Source organism: Anser anser (assembly GCF_964211835.1).
Source record: "Anser anser genome assembly, chromosome: 20".
In the NCBI taxonomy this organism is placed as follows: domain Eukaryota; kingdom Metazoa; phylum Chordata; class Aves; order Anseriformes; family Anatidae; genus Anser; species Anser anser.
This window is the reverse complement of record NC_139741.1, coordinates 1,004,781-1,028,383: the sequence shown is the minus strand read 5'-3', so window position 1 is coordinate 1,028,383 and position 23,603 is coordinate 1,004,781. Positions and strand designations below refer to the sequence as shown.

At 44.8% G+C, this 23,603-nt stretch overlaps 3 protein-coding genes across 10 annotated transcripts in view; 2 read left to right on the top strand and 1 right to left on the bottom strand.

Annotated features, from left to right (window-relative positions):
• Nucleotides 1-488: 488 nt before the first annotated feature.
• On the bottom strand, nt 489-2,535 carry IFT20 (intraflagellar transport 20). Its single transcript, XM_083805933.1, has 4 exons — nt 2,334-2,535; nt 2,167-2,252; nt 1,415-1,518; nt 489-917 (listed from the first exon to the last, which is right to left on the bottom strand). The coding sequence occupies exons 1-4, from the start codon at nt 2,458-2,460 to the stop codon at nt 836-838; spliced, it is 399 nt and encodes a 132-aa protein (XP_083662059.1). The 5' UTR covers nt 2,461-2,535; the 3' UTR covers nt 489-835.
• A 41-nt stretch (nt 2,536-2,576) lies between these two features.
• On the top strand, nt 2,577-16,656 carry TNFAIP1 (TNF alpha induced protein 1). 2 transcript variants are annotated; one of them, XM_083805930.1, is made up of 8 exons: nt 2,602-2,635; nt 3,008-3,159; nt 4,803-5,144; nt 6,980-7,149; nt 8,376-8,465; nt 8,570-8,622; nt 11,037-11,232; nt 11,410-16,656. In XM_083805930.1, the coding sequence occupies exons 3-8, from the start codon at nt 4,928-4,930 to the stop codon at nt 11,626-11,628; spliced, it is 945 nt and encodes a 314-aa protein (XP_083662056.1). In that variant the 5' UTR covers nt 2,602-2,635; nt 3,008-3,159; nt 4,803-4,927; the 3' UTR covers nt 11,629-16,656. The 2 variants fall into 2 exon arrangements, with proteins under 2 accessions (XP_083662057.1, XP_083662056.1); XM_083805931.1 differs by lacking the exon at nt 3,008-3,159 and having other exon boundaries at nt 2,577-2,635.
• Nucleotides 16,657-18,123: 1,467 nt separating this feature from the next.
• Nucleotides 18,124-23,603, top strand: part of SGSM2 (small G protein signaling modulator 2) — a 52,987-nt gene continuing 47,507 nt past the window's right edge. For 3 of the 7 annotated variants that reach the window (XM_083805925.1, XM_083805924.1, XM_083805921.1), the window contains exon 1: nt 18,135-18,333. In XM_083805925.1, coding sequence (XP_083662051.1) covers nt 18,277-18,333 — 57 coding nt within the window. In that variant the 5' untranslated portion in view covers nt 18,135-18,276. Of the gene's footprint in view, nt 18,334-20,024; nt 20,046-23,603 lie in introns of those variants that run through there. The other 4 variants (XM_083805926.1, XM_083805922.1, XM_083805927.1 and 1 more) reach the window with 3 other exon arrangements.

Genomic DNA, 23,603 nt, shown 5'->3' with positions numbered 1-23,603 from the left:
AAACTAAATGCATCTACTGGCACTGCAACATGAGGCTTGATTTTAGATCACATTTAAATCATGGGCATTCAGTTTTTAAATGTCATATTCATATTTATATTTTTTACATGCTGCTGGTGCCGCTATACACTTAGAAGGGTTTGTCACATCAGCTTGACGTTCTATAGTTGAAACACTCATGAAAGAATTCTACTCTAATATTGCTACCTGTATGGATGGATTTCAGAGTTTAATCTTCTTAATTCTGCTATATTTTCTAATTATTTTTTGTGTATCTGTAATAGATCACTTCTGTTATGTGTAAGTTGTTTTTTTTTTCTAACTAGATAGAAAAATAATCTGGTCAATACGGGCAAAGTTACTGCTGTTTCTCTCTGTTGTGTGTTGTTATAAACATGAAAATTACTACGTATAGGAAATTCTTCACGATGACTATCCAGGGAGTTGTAAACTGTTCAGCTCAGAAATCACATAGCAGGAACAACTAATTCTGGTATATCCAGAAAGTCCGAAAACAATAATTTATTTCTTGATTTCTTTGAAAGAGCTGTACACTTCAAAAAGTGAGACATTAACATAGGAACAGTAGTATTAATTCAACTATAATTTGAACTACTAACTGTACAAAAATTTTTATAAAAATCAAAGGACAGAACAGTCTTTACATCTGTTAGAAAGCCCTCCTTATTGCCACTTTTAGTGTATTTCACACTGCGTTAAGAGACACTTTCATTTGTACAAACCATCTATTCATTCATACACAGTGAAAAATTGCATATTTTTTAAATTCTCAGGATTCTGGAATGCTCCAAATTATTATTTTTTAAAAAGTCTTCTACTTCTGAAAAATGAATTGGTCAATGAACTCGTTCTGGTCTGCTTCAATCTTACACAGAGTCTCATACTCTATTCGGTACCTGAAAGAGAAAAAAAAAGGTTACCAGCTGATGATTTAGCACAACGCTCATTTGTCTGAGGTAAAGGAAGCTTAGGCTAGGCATATAAGTCATCTTTAAAGCAATGGTAGCATGAATTAAGACTTTGCAGTTCTAAACTGTCTTTAGAAGTCACACACATGTCACTCTGTTACTTTTATTCATTTCTTCAACTTCATGAGCTCAGGCCACCTTTGTTCTTTTAGCTGTAAAAAGTCAATTAGAAACGAACTCTCAATAAGTGGCAGTCAGGGCCTTATGTTTGCCATGCGAACGGCTCCGCTTTGTTCTGTGTGTGCTCTGTGCAGGACGCACCTTAGCTGTAGGCAGGCTGTTTTCAGACAGCATCCTGCAGCCAAGCACAGACAGCAAGAACAACTTTCCAGTCTGTGTAAGTGCGCGATTTCTCTCGTACGCTACACTACTTTCTTTTCAAACCATTAAATCAATGCCTAAGAAGTATTTAATAGAACGCTTACCTTTCCAACTGCATCTTTTTCTCAGCTATTAGGGCCTGAAGTTGCTGCTCCTGAGCTTCTCTTTGCTTTGCTATAGACTTCAGCAAATTTCGTGCACCAATGGCCTGTCAAAACAGACGTTCAGTGATGCTGTTGTACATGGATTTTTTTTTAACCCCTTTCACTACCAGCAGGTTGAAGTGTTTCAGCCATGCTAGCAAAAAAGAGGGCATCATCTTAACAATAAATGGCCGGTGGAGCAGGCAGACAGTCCCTGTAGCGGCTGGGCAGATCAAGGCATTTGAGACTTCATTTCTGCTTCCGCAGTAACATGAGGAAAAAAATAACGCTTGGTGACACGTAGAAATACGGAACGAAAAATTCAGAGGTAGTTACTGAGATTTTTATTGATTTGATCTTTAGGCAGCCTACTTCCTTCTCCTCACTGAGCCCCTCGTGCCTCAGTGACTGCGTTCTGCTAGTAGGAAGCGACTGGAACACGCTACCTAGTTATGTGCAGACATTTAGGTGAGCAGCAACGGCGGGATTGTTAAATGGGGAGTACTGCGGTACTCTGTGAAAGTTTTCAGATGTTTACAGCAGCTGCCCGGAGCCTGCCTGCCTTCACGGTGCAGACAGGCGGTGACAGCCGTGTGACAGGACAGGGGCCGGGGCCGGGGCCGGGGCAGGGCGGCCGGTGGCCGTGCGGGAGGGGGGCAGGCTGGCTCAGCTCCCGCACAGTCCGTGACAGGGCAGCGGTAACCGCACGGTACCTTCATCTTCTCGCTTTCGGCAGCTTTTGCCAGCTGGTCCACGAGTTCGATGAGGCTGCCCACTATTTTCTGGAACTCCACGATCCCTGCCAAGGACAAGGCGGGCGGGCCGTGAGGGGAGCGCGGCGCCCCGCGGCTGCGGGGGGGGGCGCGGGCGGGGCACTTACTGTCCACGAAGGCCTTGCACTCCTCGCGGAGCTGCGCCGTCTGCTGCGCCACCTCGGGGTCCAGGACGCGCAGCTTGTTCAGCTCGTCGAAGTGCAGCCCCGCCGCGCCCAGCGCCGCCTGCGCCATGGCCCCTCGCGGCCCCTCGCGGCCCCTCGCGGCCCCGGCTGCCACGGCGACAGCGCGCGCCGGCCGCGGGGCCCGCCGGGAGCTGGGGGCGGTGGCGGGGCCGTGGCGCTGCCGGACGCGTTTCCGGGCCGCCGGCGGAACTGAGCGGGGCGCGGCGCGGGGCGGCCGCGGGCGGGTGAGCGGCGGGGACCGGGCCCGGCGGGGCCCCCTCAGCGCGGCGGGGAGGCGGCGGCGCTCGGGGCCCTGCGCGGCCTCGGGCCGGGCCGGGCAGTGCCCGCTGGGTGCGGCCGCCCAGCCCCCGGTTGGCGGCGGGGCTCCCGTGTGCGCGGCGCGGTCCGAGCGGCTCGCCCTGCCTTGCCCTCCCCTCCCGTTCCCCCCGCGGGGCCCCTCCGGCGCGGAGCGCTCCCTGCCCGCCGCCCCCGGTCAGGCCGGGCGGGCGCAGGCCGCCCCGTGCCCGCGGTACCGGAGCGCTGCCGCCGCGCCGGGCATTGAAGCCCTCACGGTGTCCGTCCGTCCGTCCGTCCGTCCGTCTGTCCGTCTGTTGCAGGGCACGCGCCGGCCGTGAGGAAGTTTCGCTGCGGCCCGAGGCAGCGCGGGGCCGCTGGCAGAGCCCGGCCGGGTGCCCGCTGTTACCGGGAGGCGCTGCGAGCTCACCCCGGCTCCGGCTGACGGCTGGAGAAGGCGGCGGCACAACCCATGGTCAGTGCCTCTGCTGCCGGCAGTCTCCGACGGGCTTCTCTGTTCTGTAATTAGCTCCTCACCCAACGCCACAACTGCAGTAAACGAGCTTTGGTCGCTGCTGCTTGCTCGCTGCTCGGGAGGTACTCCTCTGGCCGACTCCCCGCACAGCATGCTGTTGGCTTTGGCTCCCTTGGTGCAGGCCCGCTTGATGTGACTAGACAAAGCCTTGTCTGCCTCAGTTGTAGGATGGAGCTTGCTCTTGTGTTTTGTGTGGTCGGTCGATGTAAAGATGATGGCAGCTAGCGGGAGCCCAGTTAAAGCACTTACAGACGAACTGTCCTCGCTTGGCACTAAAATTCGTAGTGTCGTTGTGTGCTGATGGTCTGCTCGGTGGTTGTATTGCTTGTTGTTGTACGGCGTATTTTGTCTGTGGTGTTTTCTTCATTACAATAACTGAATTGGGAATTGCAGAATAATGCTATTTTAGATATTATTCCAAGTTCAGTAGTTATGAAGATCTCTAGCAATTTTAAGATACCACCTGCAGCTGATAAATAACTTGCTGCACGGATGGTAGCAAGTCGTGGGGTTTGTTCCACACTGAAAGCTGAGGTGGGGCGAGAAGGAAGAAGGATGTGGGAAGAACAGTAACATCCTTAGCAGATTAGCAAATGAGCAGGTTATTATATTTATAAAAAATTACTCATGTCCTACAGTCATGGAACAGAGAAGGGAGGAAATATTTGTAGTCTGAAATAGTTTTAATAAAAATAAAACAAAAAACAAACAGCAAAATGCTTTTGAGAGCAAGAATTACTAAAAGAAGGACAGATGAGGAAGTTGTATTTTTACTTTCCCAGTTAAAGAACTTCAGCTCCCACCTGTTAGACTGAATTTTATTCTGTTTGTTTCCAATCTGAGCTTGTCTTTGATGGAACAATAAGTGTAGTGAGACAGGGGAGAGACAGAAGCAGTGAGTATCTAGCTTTTAACTGAAACAAATATTCCAAATACTGGGCATGCTTTGAGGGTGGGGTGGGCTTGAAAAATAATTATAAAAATAAAAACTTAAAATTATATTGACTTGAATATTATATTGATTATATTGATTTTCCAGGACGGAGGAAAAAAGCTTTGAACAAAAGGAGTTGTCAGGGAGCAGAAAGTTATATTGGAGCGTTTCACTGGCAAGGCGTTTGAAGAAGAGGCTGCTGCAGCCTCTGCAAATGCCTCCAGTTAAGCACTTCTGATATCCGCTCCAGCTGAAGGCATTGCCACGAGTTCTTCCATTGTGTTTCAGATCTGCAGAAAAAAGTTACATTCTCTCAGGAAGCTGAGAGGGAGCTGAATTCCATCTAGCATTTCAGCCTGGGCTGCAGTATTGTATAGTGATCGTGGTGTTGGCTGGAGACTGAACAACAGGAAGTCCAGAAGAGTTAACCTTACCTCGCTCACAGTAATGCAGCCGTAACTTGACTGCGTGGTGCTGAGCAACCACTGCATTGCTGTGTGAGCTGTTTGAAAAACGCCTAAATCTTGTTTTGTCAGAATGCGTGTGGATGTGTCTTTAGGAATCTCCTGAATTTGTCTCTTCTTTCATGTGGTTTTGTTTCTTCACAGAAACTGTGGGCTTCTGTGTTGATCTTATGTTTGTGTTTCAGGGGTCCGGTGGTCGTGACCGTTGTGGCCTCACCGTCCTCGCCTAGTGACTTGTGACTCGTCACCAATCACGGCGGAGTCCATCAAGCCCACGCTCTGCAGGGTCGTCATCTACCTACAGAAGGAGATGTCGGGGGACACGTGCCTAACCACCACCCTTTGTCCAGCTGCAGGGCCCAAGCCCAAAGCTTGCAGCTTCAAAGGGGGCAGCCTCGGTAACAAGTACGTGCGGCTAAACGTCGGGGGCTCCTTGTACTACACTACAGTGCAGGTACTGACCAGGCATGACACCATGCTGAAGGCCATGTTCAGCGGCAGAATGGAAGTGCTCACGGACAAGGAAGGTACAGGAATGTCTTTTGTTATTGAGAATTCTGTAGAACAACTGGTTTTTGTTTTTCAGATATGTTAGGACTATACTTGGTGAAAGATGTAAAGATGTATTCCAAAAATAACTTGGAACATTAGGCGGCCATATCTCGTTGGCTGTAACGAGCCTGTGTGCTTTATAAAAACGTGTTCTTTCGTTACTAAAATTAACGAGCGGAAGGACTGGTTCTCTTTCCTGCAATTGCAGTTGGTATGCAGATTGTTGATGTTGTTATCAGGACTGAACAGACAGCATGTGGGTTGTCATTTACGTGGCGTTGTGCAGTGGCATTAATCGAAATGTCTTTAGGGAGGGGAGATTCAATTTTCAGCATTAGAACTCAGGACAGCCTTGCTTGCTGTGTTGAAGATTTTTTTTTAACCTTCCCAGCAGCATGTTCTGCTTGTGGCTGACAAGGCTGCAATGGTATTTGGCCATCAGGCAAATAGTATGTTACCTCCTGCTGGACACTGAGTATTGGCAGCAGAAAAATTCATAATAGAGAGTAGAACAATTAAGAAAAGTAATACTTGTCAGCAGTGGATATGAATGTTTTAACTTCCCTCTCATTAGTAGTCCAGGGAAAAATGATATCTTAGGAATCGGGGCATTGTGGAGAAGTTCAGAGAGGATGTCAAGTATTTAACCTCTAGTGGTTTCCGCATGCTCATTGGTGAAAGCTCTTCTGCTCGTCTTCAGACAGCTGCAGCTGGAGACTAGTGGTGGTTTAGCCCTCTTCCCTGTGTTGCCTTCTACGCCTAGGTCCCCAAATAATATTTTTTTTTGCCTGCCTTCCACACTATGGAAAAGGATTTGGCACTGTATTAAGACCTCTGCCTACGTATGTCCTCCACTGCTATTGTTTGCCAGCAAGACAGACATCCTGTTTCCTAGTGAGTGTGACTTCAGGGATGTTTGGAACTGCAAAAACTGCTACTGCTGTTTCCTGTGCTGCATCCCCCCTCTGCTCCCTCCTGAACCATCTCTATCCTGTTCTTTCCTTCTGTTTGGAAACTAGAACGGTGGTTTTTTTGGGCTAGCCTACCTTTTAATATCTTTGGAACACTTCTCTTTAACTCTGAGCAGGAGAAGATATGGTGGGAAAACTGCCAAATCCTTCTAATTAGGCCACAAAACTTAGCCCCAATCTAATTTGCTGCAAACACTCTTGAGTTCTCTATTCTAGTCCTTCCTTGGCTTTCTTAGTGGTAAGTTTCTAATTGCTCAGCAGTACACTGTAGCAACAGTTATTACATCTATTCCCAAATACAGCACACCTCCATTTTGCTAGGAATATGACAAGTGTCTAAATAAAACTAGCTACCTACCTAACAATAAATAGGGGTTTTAAGGCTTGAACTGCTCAGACTGTCAGTTAAATAGATGTAAACTAATGACTTCCTTCAGTAGTTGTAAAGGTCCACTCCTTTAATCAAAACATAATACAGAAAAGATGAAGCACAGAAAATAATTTTGGTCTGGCAGCACACTGCCTGATCGATAGTCATGGTCCTGCTGCATTTTTTAACGTCTAGTGATAGCAAGCTAAGTAGTTTTAGCTTGAGGCTTTCCTTCTGGTGTGCTGGAAAGAAGTGAGAACATGGGAGGTACCAAAAGAGTGGTTCCACGGTCAGTTTCTGTTCCGTAACCAACTTCAATTTGCTGAAAGTCAATAAGGACTTCCACTGAATGAAATGGGAAGAATATTGTGTAGTTCAGGAAACAGTAGGCTTATTTAACCTTTCTGAGCAGCTTTTCCTTGCCTCTTAGTGTTGAGGTCATTGAAATGTCGTGATGGTTATTTTTCAGGTTGGATCCTTATAGACCGCTGTGGGAAGCACTTTGGAACGATTTTAAACTATCTCCGAGATGACACAATTGCACTTCCAAAACACAGACAGGAGATCAAAGAGCTGATGGCAGAAGCCAAGTATTATCTCATTCAGGGCTTAGTGGACATGTGCCAAGCAGCCCTGCAGGTAAGAAGCCGAAGTAGCCTGTAAAGTTTTTGGTGTGTGTATTGCTTATAAAAATTCCTGTAGACAACACGAGAGTGTTTCATGGCCTTAGAGAGGAATCAAGTCTTAGATAGACAAAGTAGCAGAGCAAAAATGAAACAACAGTCATCAGATCTTGAGAATAAACGACTGTTCTGAATGTATGTTTTAAAAGATCTTAGGGATTTGTCTAAAAGTCCTGCAAGTTATGTCACTTCCAATTAGATAATGTTTATAAGCAGCACCTGTTCAAATCTGAAAATATTGTAACTTCTTGTTTTTTCTAAGTTTAAATCTTAATGGAGAAAAAGATTGATATGGCAAGCACTCATTACTTTAAGGACTTTGCTTTCTATCATTTTATTACTAGGCATAGCAAATACGTAAGCCCACGTTGGCTTTATTCACTTTACTAGTCTCTTGAAGCTGAAGTTCAGCTGACTGAAATCAGCTTGTTCTGCCAACTTTTTAATAAGGTTAGCCCAGATATAATAGATCTTATTTCATAATCTTAAGATCAGTAATATTTTTTGCACAACAAAAATCTCTCATATTATGTTCAATATGCTTCTTGTATCCGCTGAAATAAATGCAAAGGTTCACTGACAATTTTCCTTTTGGTTTGGAATTTAAAATGTTTTGTCTAAAAACAAAATGTTCTAAAGCTTTCCTATTAGCTATTGAGCTCTCTTTAATTTGCTACATGAGGAATCTGGAGTCACAGGCTGTACCACACGCTCTTGATTGTTGCTTTTGTATCACAGGGGGCTGAAGTCCGTTTTGGTGACATGCTGTTCTTGCCAAATGTTCAGTTCATAATGGGCGATACTCTTACATACCGCAGTGTTTTGAGTTGATTAAAACTACTGCAAACTCATACTATCCTTTTCTTCCAAAAAGGGTAGAATAATAAACCCACTTAAACCAGATATGACTTGAGCTCAGAGTCCTTGCTATAGCTAAGAAGGACATCCACCTGCATCCCAATATTTCAATTATTGTTGCCTTCTGGGACTAGGAAACCTCTCAGCTGTATTTCTGGGTTGCAGATCAAGGTAATGCTGTGTGGTTCCTATGGCAACACAGAGCTTTTCCTTTGCATCACAGGGTTTAGGAACATGGCTGGAGGGTTTGGAAGGGAGAGCAGCAGCAGATGTTAGTTTTAGCATTTATCTCTTTATTTCCTCTCTCTTTTTTTTTTTAAACAGGACAAGAAAGACTTGTATGAACCTGTCTGTAACATCCCTATTATCACATCTCCAAAAGAAGAAGAAAGACTGATAGAATCATCAATGAAAGTAATTGCTTTTCCACAACTGTCCACTGAGAAACCGAATGCTTGCTAGATTTATTCAAACACAAAACTTATATTTTCTGCTTTTTTTCCTCCCTCTCCCAATAGCCCGTTGTTAAGCTGCTCTATAATAGAAGCAACAACAAATACTCTTACACCAGGTATGTCACTTTTTTCCCCCGCTGTTAAGGGAAATTTTACCTTTAACTATGGGAGTGGAGGAAGATGTGATACAGCTGAACTTGATTTTTTTTGTTTATTTAGCTCACAACTGTGCTGTTCTGTGAATTTGAGTGCAATTATTTTGGTTGAAATTAATCTAAAATGGGGCTGGTGGGGAGATGACAAAATGTAGCGTAAAGGTCAGTTGTGCTGGAGGTGTGTGCCTGAAAACGAACAGAGAGGAGGGACAAGAGATGAGAATGATGAGACTACTAATACTGGCTGAAACTAGGTGTAAATTAGGTAATGCAATGCAAGCTGTTACCAGGGTGTTACCTCTGCAGTGCACAGCTAATGCAGCTGCGATCCCTAGCTCTTCAGTTTAGCTTTACTTTTGAGTCTGCACAGACCTTTGCCAGCACTCTTTTACCCTGAACTACAGAAATTCTTGATGTTCCATCTCCTCCAGTGCCTCTAGATGAGTTAATTATTTGGCTACAAAGTAAAGCATCAGTTCTGTTCAAGAACAACCCAGATGGGGACAGTGCAAGAATTTACTGGATTTCCTCCTGTATTAAGTAACATTATTTATTTAGTTTTATGGTTTAACTATCATGATCCCTTTGTTATGATGCTATTGGAATGGATCTGGATTTTCCCAAACCAGTCATTGAAGTGATGTGAGTAATTCTTTATGCTATGCAGAATCCTCAATTTCAGCCTTTTCAATCTAACGTGCAATCTTGGAACATTTTTTCTCTGGACAAACTGATTGTCTGTCTGTCAGAGAGATGGATTCTAATCATGAAATTTCAGGTAGTCAGGAAATGCTACCTGAGGGAGTGCTGAAGAGCAGCCTGTTTTTCAGCAAACTGCATTCTGTATCTGCCAGTCATTCTGCGTTCCTCACGGTGTTACCCTTTAGTTTATGGCAGTGATGCTAAGCAAGTGCAGAATAGCATATTAGTCACCGTGGGTCTGGAAATGTAAACATGCTAGCAATGAGAGCAACAGAACCGATACCAGGAGGTGCTGGTTTCTCAACTAGCTCTAGGGTTCTAATTATTCCTTCCACATGAATCTTCATGCCTTGATGGTGTTTAAATGAGGAATCGTTATTTAAAATTCTATGCTGGTGGCTAGCAAGCAAAAGTTTTCTCCTTCTGTTCTTCCTAATCAGCATTATGAGTTTTCTTAGTTACTTTGTTAGTGTAGTCTAATAACATAAATGGATGAAGACTTCTAAGTTCTTCTCGCAGCACTGCACTTGATAAAACCTGGGATTTGTTATTGGTGGAATCCCAGATTGCTTTATCAAGTGATTCTTGAGAGCTGAAGATTGTGTTGGGTTGTACATTGTGCTTGTTTGATTTAGATCTGAACAGAAGTACATCTCAGACTAAGTATTTTATGGAGAGCCCAGTTGGCTGTTCATATTAACAGTGTCTGGTTTCACGAGTATCTCCTAGCCTTCCAGAACTGCTTGCAAAAGTTAAGATACTGCACAAAACAGCATGATTTCATTCCTCTGGGTAAATCCTTAGCAGCAAGGTGCAAACCTTGAGCTTCTGGGTCCAATGAGTAAGGAATTTTACTGTTAAAGCTAGTGAAGTTAGCTTTGTTGTCTAGACAATATGCTCAATAGCTTCCACATATCTGCACGTAATTCCCAGTCACCTATAAAATGAGACAGAAAGGGGCACAGAGTACAAACTTTTGGTAGAGCTGGATTCAAGCTAATATCAGAGGAGTAATGCTTTTAATTTTTTTCACTTGTTCAGATTGGACATTGGTCACGATGTTATTATTTGAGTAATAGTTCAAATTTTAAGGATAGCATTCTGATAGCTTTATTTTTAAAGCTACAACACTATTTTATTTTCTTCAGAACATCTAGATCTTGCTTTGAAAAGTACATAAGATCCTAAATTTTGCTGATTGTCAACAAAACTTCATTTCCTAAATAATTTATTCACCCTATAAATTTGTATAAGGTATCACTTGTCTTACATGCAGAATACCATCCTTTTTAGCTGGCCTTGGAACACATTGACTCTTTGGACTTTTGCTGTTACTAAGCTAAACAGAACTGCAGTTAGCATTTGATCTGATCACCTTCAGCATTAAGTCAAGAGAAAGTTGGTGTAATGATTGGGAAAACTGCTGTTGTTATTGATTATATAGCTTAACCTCTAAAGGCTGATATGCTTGCTCTTGGGGATCAGGAGCATCTTATTTGTATCTGAAGTTGGCTGTTACCCTCTCTTTTCTTGGCAGCATATGGCAGTGAGTCACTGCTTGTATTCTGCAGTTAGATCAATGCTTAAAACTCTGGTGGAATAGGCATATAAATTTCGTAGATAGCCAGTTGAAAAAATAAAAAAAACTTATTCCTTTTTTTTGTTTGTTTTAGTAATTCAGATGACAACTTACTGAAGAACATAGAACTGTTTGACAAGCTCTCTCTCCGATTCAACGGCAGAGTTCTTTTCATTAAGGATGTCATAGGGGATGAAATCTGCTGCTGGTCTTTCTACGGACAGGGTCGGAAACTTGCTGAAGTCTGTTGCACCTCTATAGTGTATGCCACAGAAAAGAAGCAAACCAAGGTACTGGTTTGGGATAAGACTGCTTTGCTCATCTTTCCCATTTACAATTATTTTACTCTTTTCAAAGTGCGTGCCTTTTTTTTTGTTGTGTATATGTATCTTTTTACTTATGGGCATGTGTTCCAGTCACATTACCGTGTATAGATCAGGAAAAGGACATCTGTTGTTTTTTTGTAGGTTGAATTCCCCGAGGCACGAATTTATGAAGAAACTCTAAATGTCTTACTGTATGAAACACCACGGGTTCCTGATAACTCTCTGCTGGAAGCAACGAGCAGGAGCCGAAGCCAGGCCTCTCATAGTGAGGACGATGACGGTTTTGAACTTCGTGACCGAGTGCGCCGAATCCATGTGAAGAGATACAGCACCTATGATGACCGTCAGTTGGGCCACTAGCATATCAGTCAAGGAGAAAGGGTTTGGTTTCAAGGCTCGTATCAATATTCTTTGAGGGAGATCAGGAAGTAGGGAGGGGACGGTTGGACTCTGTGGACTGATCTTCATTTGGCTTCTTGTCTCCCTAGAGAAGCAAATGGGCATTTGTACACACAAAGCAACACTAAAGGCCAAGGGCTTTGAGAACTAAAATGTTTGTTTTGCACCATGTTTTTTAAATACAGACTGGCCCCCCTTTTCATGCGACATGAGGAATGGAATCTGAAACACTGATTCTGACAGTTTGTGGTTGCTCTTTTAAATCTGATGACTTGCCAGATATCTTACTTCCTGTGAGAAGTACTCTTTTTTCCGAGTGAGATGGTGTGATTTGAAAATCTTTCCAGATATCTGTCGTCTTAGGGTTTAGTGTAATGGAACTTCCTGTTCCTAAATCAAGATACTGAAGAGGGGGTGGACAGAACTCAAACGTGACTACTTTTAATAAACACTACATCTGATAACCCTCGGATGAAATGTCTAGCTATCCAATAGTCAGATGCACTGCATGTGCAATATCTTCCACCTGTTTTTTCCCCCAATTCACATACAAAAGATTGTGTTCCAAAATAGCTGTCTTAAAAACTCATGAATTCTAAGGCAAGCTCTTCTGAAAAGGTAAGAGTTGAGTCATGTGAAAATGAGAAACTAGAAGACTTAAATATATATGGAATAACTTGTCATGGGAGCTGGAGAAATAGGTATGGTGAAGGAAGAAACTTTATCCAGTTAGAAAACTTCAAGAATAGATTGTGGAAGGGTTGGCAGTGTTGAGGACTGTGATGCCGTAACCCTGTTTATGGAAACAATGTCAGTCTGCGGAATCAGTTTCCTCCTGTAGCCCAAAAGTGCTATTTGATGTTCAATTTCTCAAGCAACAGGGAAAAAAATTGCAGTGACTGGGGAAGTACTGACTAAATATTTGTAATGCTAGGTAATATTCACGTACTGAAGAGTGAATTTAAGTTTTGTTCTCTGTATCGCTTCTAGACTATAGAAGTTGAAATGGAGAGGGAAGAATAATCATAAAAATCTTTTTCTAGCATAAAACTGCAAGAGGTTGTGTACAAAGGAGAGAGATGGTTTGTACTGAATTTTAAACTGAAATGTCAGCTTTATTCTGAGTGCTTGGCTGGGTGCTAATTTTAAAGGACTGCTTAGGCAATTGGGGTCAAGGCTGTTCTGTAGATTGGGTCTCTGGAAAGAGTTTCAAGTTTAGTATGGAAAGTCGCTAATGTCTTAAATGTTTGATTGTATGTTTCAGGTGTAGGTGGCAGATTCAAATTTTACCACTGTCATAAATGGTATTACTTGGTGCTTGCTCATTGGGCACCTATGGATATGTGACAGTGGTGGAGCATGCTCCACAGCTGCTTTTATTTCTTTCTGTTGTATGTGAATCTGGAAGCTTCAGATTCTACAATGGTTAGTCTTGAACTCCTTTGACCGGTGCCAAATGTTTATATAAGTTTTAAAGCAAATTAATGCAAAAGTCAAGCGAATACAGTGAAGTCATAACTAAAACTAGGCTGGTAGATGGCTTGGTAGTAATAGAAGCAGGAGAGGGAACCAAACAGTGATTTCCATTCAATTAGGCTTTTGAAAATGAAATTGTTGGGGCTTGGTAAGAAAACACGGCTGCAAGCTTCCAGGATTTTTATTGCCTAGCTGGGACTCTGTGAAAGGCACTCGCTCAATTCTCCTTGCATTCAGGAAGCAGTGTTGCCACAGTAATGCACCTGCCTTTTTGTGAAAGGCCTCTCTAAAACTCTAAAAACCTCTTTTCTTTTTATATTGCTTTCTGCAAATTGTTGCTTTCCAGCTCATTTTTCTATTGTGCCTGTGAAAATACAGCTGCTGAGATTAGTTTTGACAAAGACTTTTTTTTCTTTAATTGTGCTGAAGTGTGGTGTGGATTTGTTTTTTTCCCTTTTTTGTTGTTGTTTTTTTCTTCTACTGATACTATTTAAATTAAATTGTGATGGGTGCTCTGAAGCTACCAGCAGACGCTGTACTGATAGGTCTTTTTTCTGTACTTAACAGCTTTATTTTTTTCTCTTGTACTTTTTTCCCCATCTTGCAACAAATAAGACGTGCCATAAATACGAATTTTAAATGGCATTCTATTTCTTGGCAAATGATTTATATTATTTTGTTCATGTTACTGTAGTAGTGAATGTTAGCAGGCTAAGTAAGTGATGCTGGTAGCCTTGCAAAATTGTTTAAAAGAAGTTATAAGCAGAAAAGTGTCATCTTTGCACCTCTTTTCTCTTGGAAGTTCAGGTTTGGCAAGGAGGATGTGAAAGAATGGGAGTGCCCAATCAGTCTGCAGGTCCAGATGCTTTCATTCAGAGTTCTGTACTCCCAGTATTCCGTAAGAGATTGATTCGAATTGTGAAAGAGTATGCTACAAGCGGCAGAGAAAAGCTTGTGTTTTGATTTAGCAAGTTTTCTTTTCCCTGTATCCCATAGCCAACAAGTATTAATTTCTGGTTTGAATTTATATTAATTTTTAAAACAAACCTTTTTGAGAACCATCTTGTGTTGTGAGAACCCTCTTAAAAACTGTAAAGTAACTTCTTCCCATTTGAGGAATGTAGAATATCAGAACTTTAAGCAGTTATGAATTTTTTTAAATGTATACAGATATCCTTTTCATTTCACCACCTTCCCTCATTGCCATTCATTCTTCCTTTTCTACCCCCAGTTAGTACTGGTTGCAAAACATCTGCTTTTAGATGAAGTTATGAATAAAACTGGAATGATTTTAAATAATGTTTGGCCACTGTAGCCAGAACACTGACAGGCTGTAAGCTTTACTCAGTAATAATCTAATTTTATAAACACTGAAGCTTTGTCTATTTAAAAGACATTTTAAAACCACGATCTTGGTTTTTGTCCTGATAAGATTTTCGGGATGTGGCTAAGAGATCCTAGATAAATACTTGTGGTTGGATTTTACTAACAGTCCTATAGTTCCCTCCACTGGTGGACAGATCAGGAATAGGAGAACATCAGGAAATCCTCTGCATAGGTATGTTCTGGGACACCTGCACACGGCTAAATGTACTATTAGAGATCCCCTTCCTAAGTAGTGCTGCTGTGCTTGTGTGTTCCTGATACAATGTGGAATGCCCTGGGTTATTTCTTACCTGATTGGTTACAGAATTGGATAAGTTGCATGACATCTCAAAGTCTAAATGTAGACATGGATGCTGCCGTCACTTAACACAGTTCATAGGTCAAACTTTTTTTTTCTAATGCAAGTAATACAGACCACTTTGTTCTCTTAAGAGTCCTGCTTATCTGAAACTGCTCTCATACTGAATGTTAATTGAATGTCCGTTCCACCAAAATCATGGCATATCGATTGCACAGTCTGACTGCCAGGTTCAGATAACGTTTAACACTGCAGTTTTGATGTAACATGTGCTTTGTATTCTCATCTTAATCTTCCCTTACCTAGTTGCAGGGTATACGTTGTTTTGACAAGAACACATTCATTTTTACAACCTCACAGAATGGAGAAAACACAGCACTGAAAAGGCTAATGCAGCATTTGCTTATTTGTAGTAAGCTGTCCGCTTCTAGAGCCAACAGCTGTGCTTCCTAAGAATCTTCTCTGCTGGCTTTAAATATCATAAATTATGATCACTATTAAGACAATATAGATTTCTAATTATATGCATTTATGTCTGCAAATTAAGAGACTTCTAATGGCCTCCTACATAAACCATCACCAGTGGATGTGTTTACTGATGTGACTGTGAATTTCAAGTAGCCTTTAGGAGGAAGAAATGCCTTTTTGCCTCATCAGTAACCTCACTGTCCTCTTTGCTTTGAATTTAAGTGAACTTTTGCACATTCAAATATAGTATTAGCAGCCTGAGAGTATGAATGGAAAACAGTAACTGACATCTGTACACAAGCACTGTAATAAAGGGTTGCGTGTTTCTCTAATGGGGTCCTAACATATTGAAAAACAGCCTCAGCCTTTCAACAGAGAAGGAGACTTGGTGCCTTGAGTGAGTATCTTATGTTAAACAGTTCTTCAATATCAGTGTTAATTAGGCAATAACGTCAAAAAAGAGAGCTCTGCAGGGTAGCAGTCTCCAACTGCTTGATAAATGCCAAGACAAAACTAAATGTTTAACCTTCACCTTGACATTTAGTTTTTGGAATGGGAGACATTTATCCTATTGTAACATTCCATTCTGATGACTTTTTATCTCTTACAATTCTTGGTTAAAAATTAAGGGGAAAAAAAAAGCTGACCCAAGCTTGGAGGACATTGAAGAGACTGATAACATGCTCTTATTGAAAAACAGCCTTCTGCTTGGAACAGGCAATGCTCATTGTGGTTTTGGTTAGATTTTATTTGGTTTCAAATTTTCAGACATAATTCACTCTTAGAAATACTGATGAGGTATACCTTAACTGAATGTGCCTGGCCCAGGAGCCCTTCTTACACAATTAGATTATATCCTCTGACAATCCTTGGCATGAAACCTTAACAGCCAAATCTCATACCATCCGTTCTGTTAGGATAACTGAGGTTTTATTAAGAGATGCGGGGGCACGACCTCTGTTTCCAGCTTTGCCACTAACTTGATGACATACAGCGAGTCAATTTTTCTGTATGTGCATAATTTTTCCTCCTCTGTAATAAAATGGGGGTAAGACCCTCCTCAGACCTCAGAGGGATGCTGAAGCTTAGTTTGTTTCATAATAATATAGCACTTTGGATTTCTATAATATTTTGTATCCAGAGGGTGGTAAATACTATTGTTGTTCAAACTCATTCTGTGACCAAGCTGTTTTCTTATAGCATCAGGCTTTATTTTTGTCTAACTTTTAAAGGTCAGTCTTATGAATAAAATAATTAATGCAGTTAACCATTATTAACTATTGAATAAGGTGTTTTATCAGTGCAGTAAATGGAAATGGAACACCAATTTTTAATAAAGTGTTATATTTTGTCTTCCTTGATTTTTCTCCAGCGTAAGAAATTTATTTGTCATATTGGTCTCTGCACTTTTGTTCTGCATTTTATTTATTGATCCTCACCAAGCAGTTAGGATTCCTGGAACACAGAAATACTGGATCTGCAAATGGCTTTTGTATTGTATGGATCTACTGCTACCTTTCACCCGTGCCCTGCAGGCTGTAGTTTTACAGGAGGCATCAGTGTGCTTAGAGGTGCCCTGCAGGTAACAGGCTTGACTTTCTGTGGGCTTTTCCTTTAATTGTAAAACCATGGGTTAGCAACATTGTTTTTTCACGTTCATGGAATAAACTTGAGTTTTTAATAAGAATAACAGAGAAAAAATCGATCTTACATTACCTCAAAAGTAACCTAACCTGTATTTTGGAAGTCTTTAACCTTTCTTGGCTGACCCAGCAGCCTAGCAGGGAGTTAGATTCAGAGGTTCAGTCTCTGTTCTGCAGTAGGTGTGCTTTTGAGGTGGCCAATGTAATCTTATCTGTGTTCTATTTAGCTGTTTTCTTTGCTGCTGTTACCCTGCTTTCTTAGCTGTCTAAGCCAAGATTTGTAGTTAATTCAGTGAAGTGAAGAAATAATCCTTGCTTCTCTTGCCCTTGATTTACGCTGGTTAGTTACAGACTCACTACTTCTAAAGCTGTGATGTCCGTACTGTGGGATAGACTGATGAAATAATTGCAAAAAAGGACTTATTTCCCCAGGTAACCAAAATGGGGTAGAGGAAAAAATCACAGTGATTGTTGCTCACAGCAAAACGAAAACATTACAAACGCTATTCCACCAAGTATCTGAGCCTCTCTGAAAAAGAGAGGTAGGCCTGTGTGGAAAGGTTGAGAAACTTGTCGTGTAATTGGTTCCTAGTGCATACCTGCTGTTCTTTCCCACAGCCGTCCTGCTGAGAATTGGCTTACCTGTAAGCTAGGTGCTCTTACCCTGACTTTATGGTGTTTGAGAGCTCGTACAAACGGCCTACTTTTATTCACTGGGACAGGACGTTTGCTCCTCGTGACTGGGTAACGTGCTTCAGTCTCCTGTATCTGCTGCCTCTCAGATTTGCACGGAGCTGAGCAGCAGGTGGAATCACCCTTACCTTTTCTTTCTCTGCCTGCACTGACGGGGGCCTGTTCTCGGTGCGGTTCGGCTCCTGCTGCCTGCCGCCTCTCATCCTCGCTGCCTCCTGGGGACCTCTCCGTCAGCCGGGCGCCGCCTGGGGCCGGCTCTCCCTCGCAGCCCCGACCGCGGCGGGGCTCTGGGCAGCCCCTCCACTGAGGGAGTGATCTGCCCCGCGGAACGAAGAACGGAAGAGCCGGGCCTGACGCAGGTGACCGACAGCCCTGCCGCCTCGGCCGCCGCGCTGAGGGCCGGCAGCCCCGGGCTCGGCTCCTCCAGGGGGCGCCGCGTCCCGCGGGCGGCCCCGGGCCCTCAGCGTCCCCTCAGCGCCGCCCCGCCGCGGGAGGGCCGGGCGGTGACGTCAGCGGAGCCGCGGAAGATGGCGGCGGCGGCGCGCGCCGGGAGCGGGACCGAGGCTTCTCCCCGCGGGCGCTCCCCCGGCGGCGCGGGCGGGCGGCTCTGAGGGCGGCCCTGAGGGCGGCCGGCCCCGCGCCGCCATGAGCTGCTCGGCGGACGCCGCGAAGGAGAAGCTGCTGTGGAACGTGAAGAAGGAGGTGAGGGCGGGCGGCGGGTCCCGGGGGCTCCTCCGGAGGGCTGCGGGGCCGGTCCGGTGACGGAAAGCCGAGCCTGCCGTGCGCTACCTTAACGCCCCCGCGGCGGGCTGACGGCTGCGGGCCGGCCCAGGGCAACCGGAGCAGCGGGGCGGCCGCGCTGAGTTAAAGCCCCGTGCCCTCCGGGAGGCAGCGAGCGAGGAGCGGCGGGGCTGCCGCGGGGCCTCCCCGTGAGCGGCGCTGGGCCCTCGGTGCCCTCCCGCAGCCCCCGGCTCCCGCTCGGCTCTCAGCGGCTCCTCCTGAGGTGACTCCGAGAGGAGAAGCGGGCGGGCGGCCGGCGGGCACCGGTGTCCGGACCCCCGCGCCGCCGCCCCGCCGGTCACAGCCGCGCCTCAGCCGAGGTCGCCGCTCGCGGCCGGGCTCTGCGCTGCCCCGCTCCCCGCTGGGCCGCGAGGGGCCCCGCTGAGGGCGGCGAGGTCCCGGCCCGAGGCGCGGGGTGCCCGCCGGCATGAGCCTGCGGCTGCGGAGCGCCTGCCCGAGAGCCCTCCGGCACCCCCAGCCGCCGCGTTTTCGCCTGTGCGGCGTTCAGTAACATCCAGTAACACCTGTGCTAGCTGCTTGCTCCTGCACGGAGCGAAGTGCAGGGGTAACGCTTGTCCGTCACAGCACTGAAGTGTTTCTGAAAGCTGATTATCCTCCTGTACCCTCGCCTCTTCGTACGTGCAGTTCATGGCTGGGGAAATCGGACGTGGCAGGAGAGCTGCGTTCGTTAAGGCTGACCTAAAAAGGTGTTGCAAGAGCCGAGGTTCCTGGGGCCGGTGCCCTAATATTCCCCGGCGCTGAAGCTGGGAAGTAGCTGATGTTTCAGCCCCTGTAGGTTGCCTGGAAGTGGCAGAGCAGGGGTGGACACGTAACGAACGGTCTGAACACGAAGCTGTGGGGCCGCGTCCCAGCGTGACCCAGCCCGCGGGGCAGCGAGCGGTGTCACCGAGCGCTGCGGGCTGGCGCAGCCGCTTCGTTTGGAAATTATAGCTTAAACTTAGAGCTCTGAGGCAAGGTAGCATAAAGCTCAGTTCAGAGTTGCATGCGCTTGCTCTCCTGGGCTAACGTTTAAATATATAAATAAATCTGAGAAATGTTCTCCCAGTCTGAACGTTGCAATATTGTGCTAATGCGTGAGAGCAAAAGTGAAATGGGTTTTCGTGACCCAAGCCAGCTTGAACTGAGAACAAGTAGCGTATATAATTAAAAAATCTGAAGCTAATTTGTTTTTAAAGTCTCTAAAGTGGTTTTAATTGGACTCTGGCTTTTAAATTACTTGAAACTGTTATTCATACACTCTCTGTTATCTGCATATCTGTTTTGGTTTTGGCTTGTTTTTTTTTTTTTTTTCTCTAACTCTGCAAAAATGCTCTCTAAGAGGATTTATATTGGCTTGGCTTTTTGGAGGTTGCCCAGAACTTTCCAGCGTAAAATAGTAACAGGAGTTTTTTTGATGATTGTGCTTGTGTCAAGGTAACAGCCCTTGGCTGTGCACTGCACAGACTTGTCGTGGGGGATCCTGCCTGTTCTGCTGCCATTAAGATAAATGGTATCAAGAGGCAGCTGGAGATACTGAGATGGAGACCTTTTTTTAAACAATCGGTCAATGGAACCAGGAATTGAATGCAAATCTCTAGTGTAACAGCCAACAGATTATGCCACCCTTAATGACGGTAAATAAATTTATCCTGTAGAATTTTCCGCCTCCTTTTTTTCCTGCATGACTTTTCACACAGCCTTTTGTACCTGCCTGTTTGTATTCTGTGTGTTGGCCTCCTTGCGCTGGAAACTTGAGTAGTCTGTGTACGTTCTCAAAGCTGCGTTCCCTCCCTTTGTCCTTTAAACGCAGGCTCTTCATCTTGCTTTATTTTCACATCGGCTCAATATCTACTGGAGTTCAGCTTATTTTTTCGGTATGTTGTTTACACCAATCCCATTAAAATTCACTTGTCTTTGCAAAATGTAAACGGGCAATCTCTAAAAGTCATTTGGTGCAAAGTGTTTTTTTTTATTTTTGTTTTTTTGTCTCTCCCTCTCCGCAAAAACTTTTGCATTTTTCCTTTGGGGAAATGCAATGCTTTTTGCTTTATCTCAAATGGACTTTCCATTCCCCACTGGTAAAGAATGTATTTTGTTGACTCTAGTAGGAAGGAGAACATGTAATGTGTTTTCAAAATTTGACTCTACTGGGATTCATGCTGAGGCTGCTTGTAAGTTCACATTTCAAACATTTATCTCTCTCTGCAGGAAAATTTGTTGTGACAAGTAGGCTCATAAAACAAGCTTTCTTTAGCCATTTCATTTACCTACTGAAATGAAGTTTTTTGCATTTTCTGGATTTAAAACCAGCATTCTTTCTTGCTGTGAAACAAATAGGATAACAATAACCTTAGCAGTTCCGCCATAAAAGGTTTCAGAGCACTTCAGAAATGCAGTTGGTCATCTTACAACCAGAACGCAACAAGTTCTGAAGAGAAACATGGGACTCGTTTAAATGCTTGTATTTACACCACCCAGTTCTTCATCACGAGTAACAAAAAGTACAGCAGGAGCAATCAATAAATGAAACAGTAGCTGCACAAGCCAAAGAGGGCAAGGGTTGTTGGAGATAAGGTTTTCTTCTTTGAGGAAAAAATGCCGTGCGTTTTAACTGTGGTTCTGGTTGTTCCCGTGGTTTGTGAGCATTGTTCAGTGCCTCTGACACTGCATTGTCACAGTGGTGCTCCTCCAGCATCCCGTCGTGAAGGTCTTTGCTCCTCAAATGCCAAGATTTTTACTCAGGTAGTTAGTCCTTTCTCCATCCTTGCTTTCTAAGGGTTGCTAAACTTCTGGTGTACGCAGTCCTTTACCAGGGAGAGCAGAGTGTCTTTGGAGGCTGTCGTAGCAGGCTGGTAAAGTACAGCTTTCCGTGGTTCTGCTGCCGCGCTGCTCCCTGTGGTTCATGGACGGAGAGGTGAGGCACGCAGGAGGCGATGCGGGCACAGCTGCAGGAGGCAGCCTTTCCGCCCCTGCAACAAATCTGGCGTGCTGAAAGCAGTCCGGTAGCTTTACTAGGTCTGCGTACCTGTGCGGGGGGTGTCAGTGTGGTGTGTGCTCATGTTTCTTTCAATGAGATTAATCGGCAGTTTGGTCGGGACCGCTAGTGTCTGCGGGTGGGTGTTTGTGTAGGCTTGTGCTCAGAAAGCCTCGCTGCCAGGAGCCTCCCTGGAACAGGCAGCAGAGCCCCACCAGCACGACTCCCTGCACAGAGCGGGAGGGCAGGGGGGGGTTGGTGTTCCGCTTGAGCAGAGCTGTTTGCTTCAGCCGCTTGCCTGGAGCGCCCCTGAATTACGTGGCAGTGAGGAATGACGCGGGATTGAAGAACAGTGCATTCCAGCTTTTGAATCTTCACCTCCACTGTCGACGCTCCGAAAATGCGTTCTACTGGCATGCACCGACTCTCCTGGAAAAATTGGAAAACGTTGCTCTGTATTCAACGGCGGTTGGGAACAGACGAGGATTGCTTGCCTGCTCTGCACTGCTTAGCTCTGGAGGGCCCGGATCCAAAATCTGCTGAAAGTCGTGTTGGTTGTTGCATCCCAAACCTTTTTCTTTCTAGCTGTTGCTACAGGTTTTTTTTTTTTCTTCTTGGGTAATTAGGGCGCTTCCCGTGAGAGCGCCCACCCATGAGCCCTTCTCATACCATTGCTTCTTTCTTGGTATCCCGTTACTCCTCCACCTCCCAGTAAGTCCAAGGTTCTTACCGTCATGCCAGCAATGCCACAGGAAAGAAACACTTTGCCTTGCTGGGAGCTGATGTTGTCAAGCCTCAGCGTGTGAACAGCGAGGCAGGTTTTATGAAGCGCAAGATACTTGAAGTCCTCAGATATAAAACATTCCTGCTTTCAAAGCCTCTTACACATTTGCTTTGTTTTTTCCAATGTTTCTTTGCAACCCAGAGGGCTCCTGTGCGATAAGTACTAGTTCTCTTGGATCAGCTTGGTCCAGGATGTGGGGCTCTGAAGAGAGCACCTTCGTGGGCAGCGGCCACCTCCTCGTCAGAGCGGAGCAGGTGCTGAGCCCAGCTGCTGGTGAAGCACTGCACCTGCAGCTCCCGCTGCCAGCACCGAGAGGGAAGGCTTGCAACCTTTGGACCTGTCGACGCTACGAAGAAGCGGTAACCCAGCTAACTTCGAACTGGTTATGGCAGGTACCAGGTGCAGCCTGATGAGAGCTCAGCGCACGGCTGCCAGCCCTGCTGAGAAGCACGGATCGATGTCTCCTAGGCACTAAAACCTAGCCCCAGGGGCAGGCATCGCTGTGCAGCTTGCACTGGCACTCGGGTCACGCTGAGCTGAGTGATGGACGGGCCGAGCTGCTGAGCTTGTTGGTAAAGAGTTCCTTGTGGGGAGACACTGATTACCTGCCAGATGATTCTTGTCGGACTCCAGGGCTGCCATAAAAATTGTTTTCAAGTTAAAAAAAAAAAAAAAAGTTTGTGTTGGTAGCAGAGAGTATCTTGTTAAATCTTATGCCACAGAAGCACTTACTTCCGTATATTAAAAGTGATGTGGCATTTATTTAGGCAGAATGTCCTGACCCTGTAATTATAGCTCACAATGAGAGAAGCCAAAAATGATTGTGGATTCGGTTCTAGAGAAGCAGGTGCTCCATGGCCAGAAAGGGATGAGGGTCTGATAAATGAGTTGACTGAGGCAAATAGGTTTCATCTGGCATCGGGCTAAGAAAGCCACTGGGGGAGGAACGAGCTAGCAGATGAGTCGAGGGTAACTGCAGCCTCTCTTTAAAGGGCCCAACTGGAAGATTTGTCTGTATTCTTCCTTAATTTTTGAAAGTCAGTAATCTGTAACGAATTCCCCCTGGAGCTTGACACATCAGCCTTGAAATTGTAGGGGAACTTTGTTTTAAATCAGTAAGAAGTGTGATAAATGTTATTTTAGTTGCCATAATTGTTAAATTTTGTCTAGAAGCTCTAACTGAAGGCACTGTCTTCTTTATGGGTACTGTATTAGTTTTGTGTAGTGTCTGGCACAGTAGAGCTTTGAGAACATCCTTTGTAATTACTCTGACATCTAAAGTCCCCAGTTATTAACAACATCCATCTATTAAAACGTGTACTTTATAGATGTAAGTACAGGCAATCAGAGGTGTGACTGTTTCCAGAGGTATTCTGTCTTATCACATCCTTTCAAATTGAGCAAGATGCCTCGCTTCTAGCAGGTGTGGATGAG

Coding starts and splice junctions, on each gene's coding strand:
- IFT20 (XM_083805933.1), bottom strand. CDS start 2,460: ATGGCGCAGGCGGCGCTGGGCGCGGCGGGGCTGCACTTCGACGAGCTG. Junction 1,519..2,166: donor CCGAAAGCGAGAAGATGAAG/GTACCGTGCGGT, acceptor CTGTTTTGACAG/GCCATTGGTGCACGAAATTT. Junction 918..1,414: donor AAAAAGATGCAGTTGGAAAG/GTAAGCGTTCTA, acceptor TTTCTCTTTCAG/GTACCGAATAGAGTATGAGA.
- TNFAIP1 (XM_083805931.1), top strand. CDS start 4,928: ATGTCGGGGGACACGTGCCTAACCACCACCCTTTGTCCAGCTGCAGGG. Junction 5,145..6,979: donor AGTGCTCACGGACAAGGAAG/GTACAGGAATGT, acceptor GTTATTTTTCAG/GTTGGATCCTTATAGACCGC. Junction 7,150..8,375: donor TGTGCCAAGCAGCCCTGCAG/GTAAGAAGCCGA, acceptor TTTTTTAAACAG/GACAAGAAAGACTTGTATGA.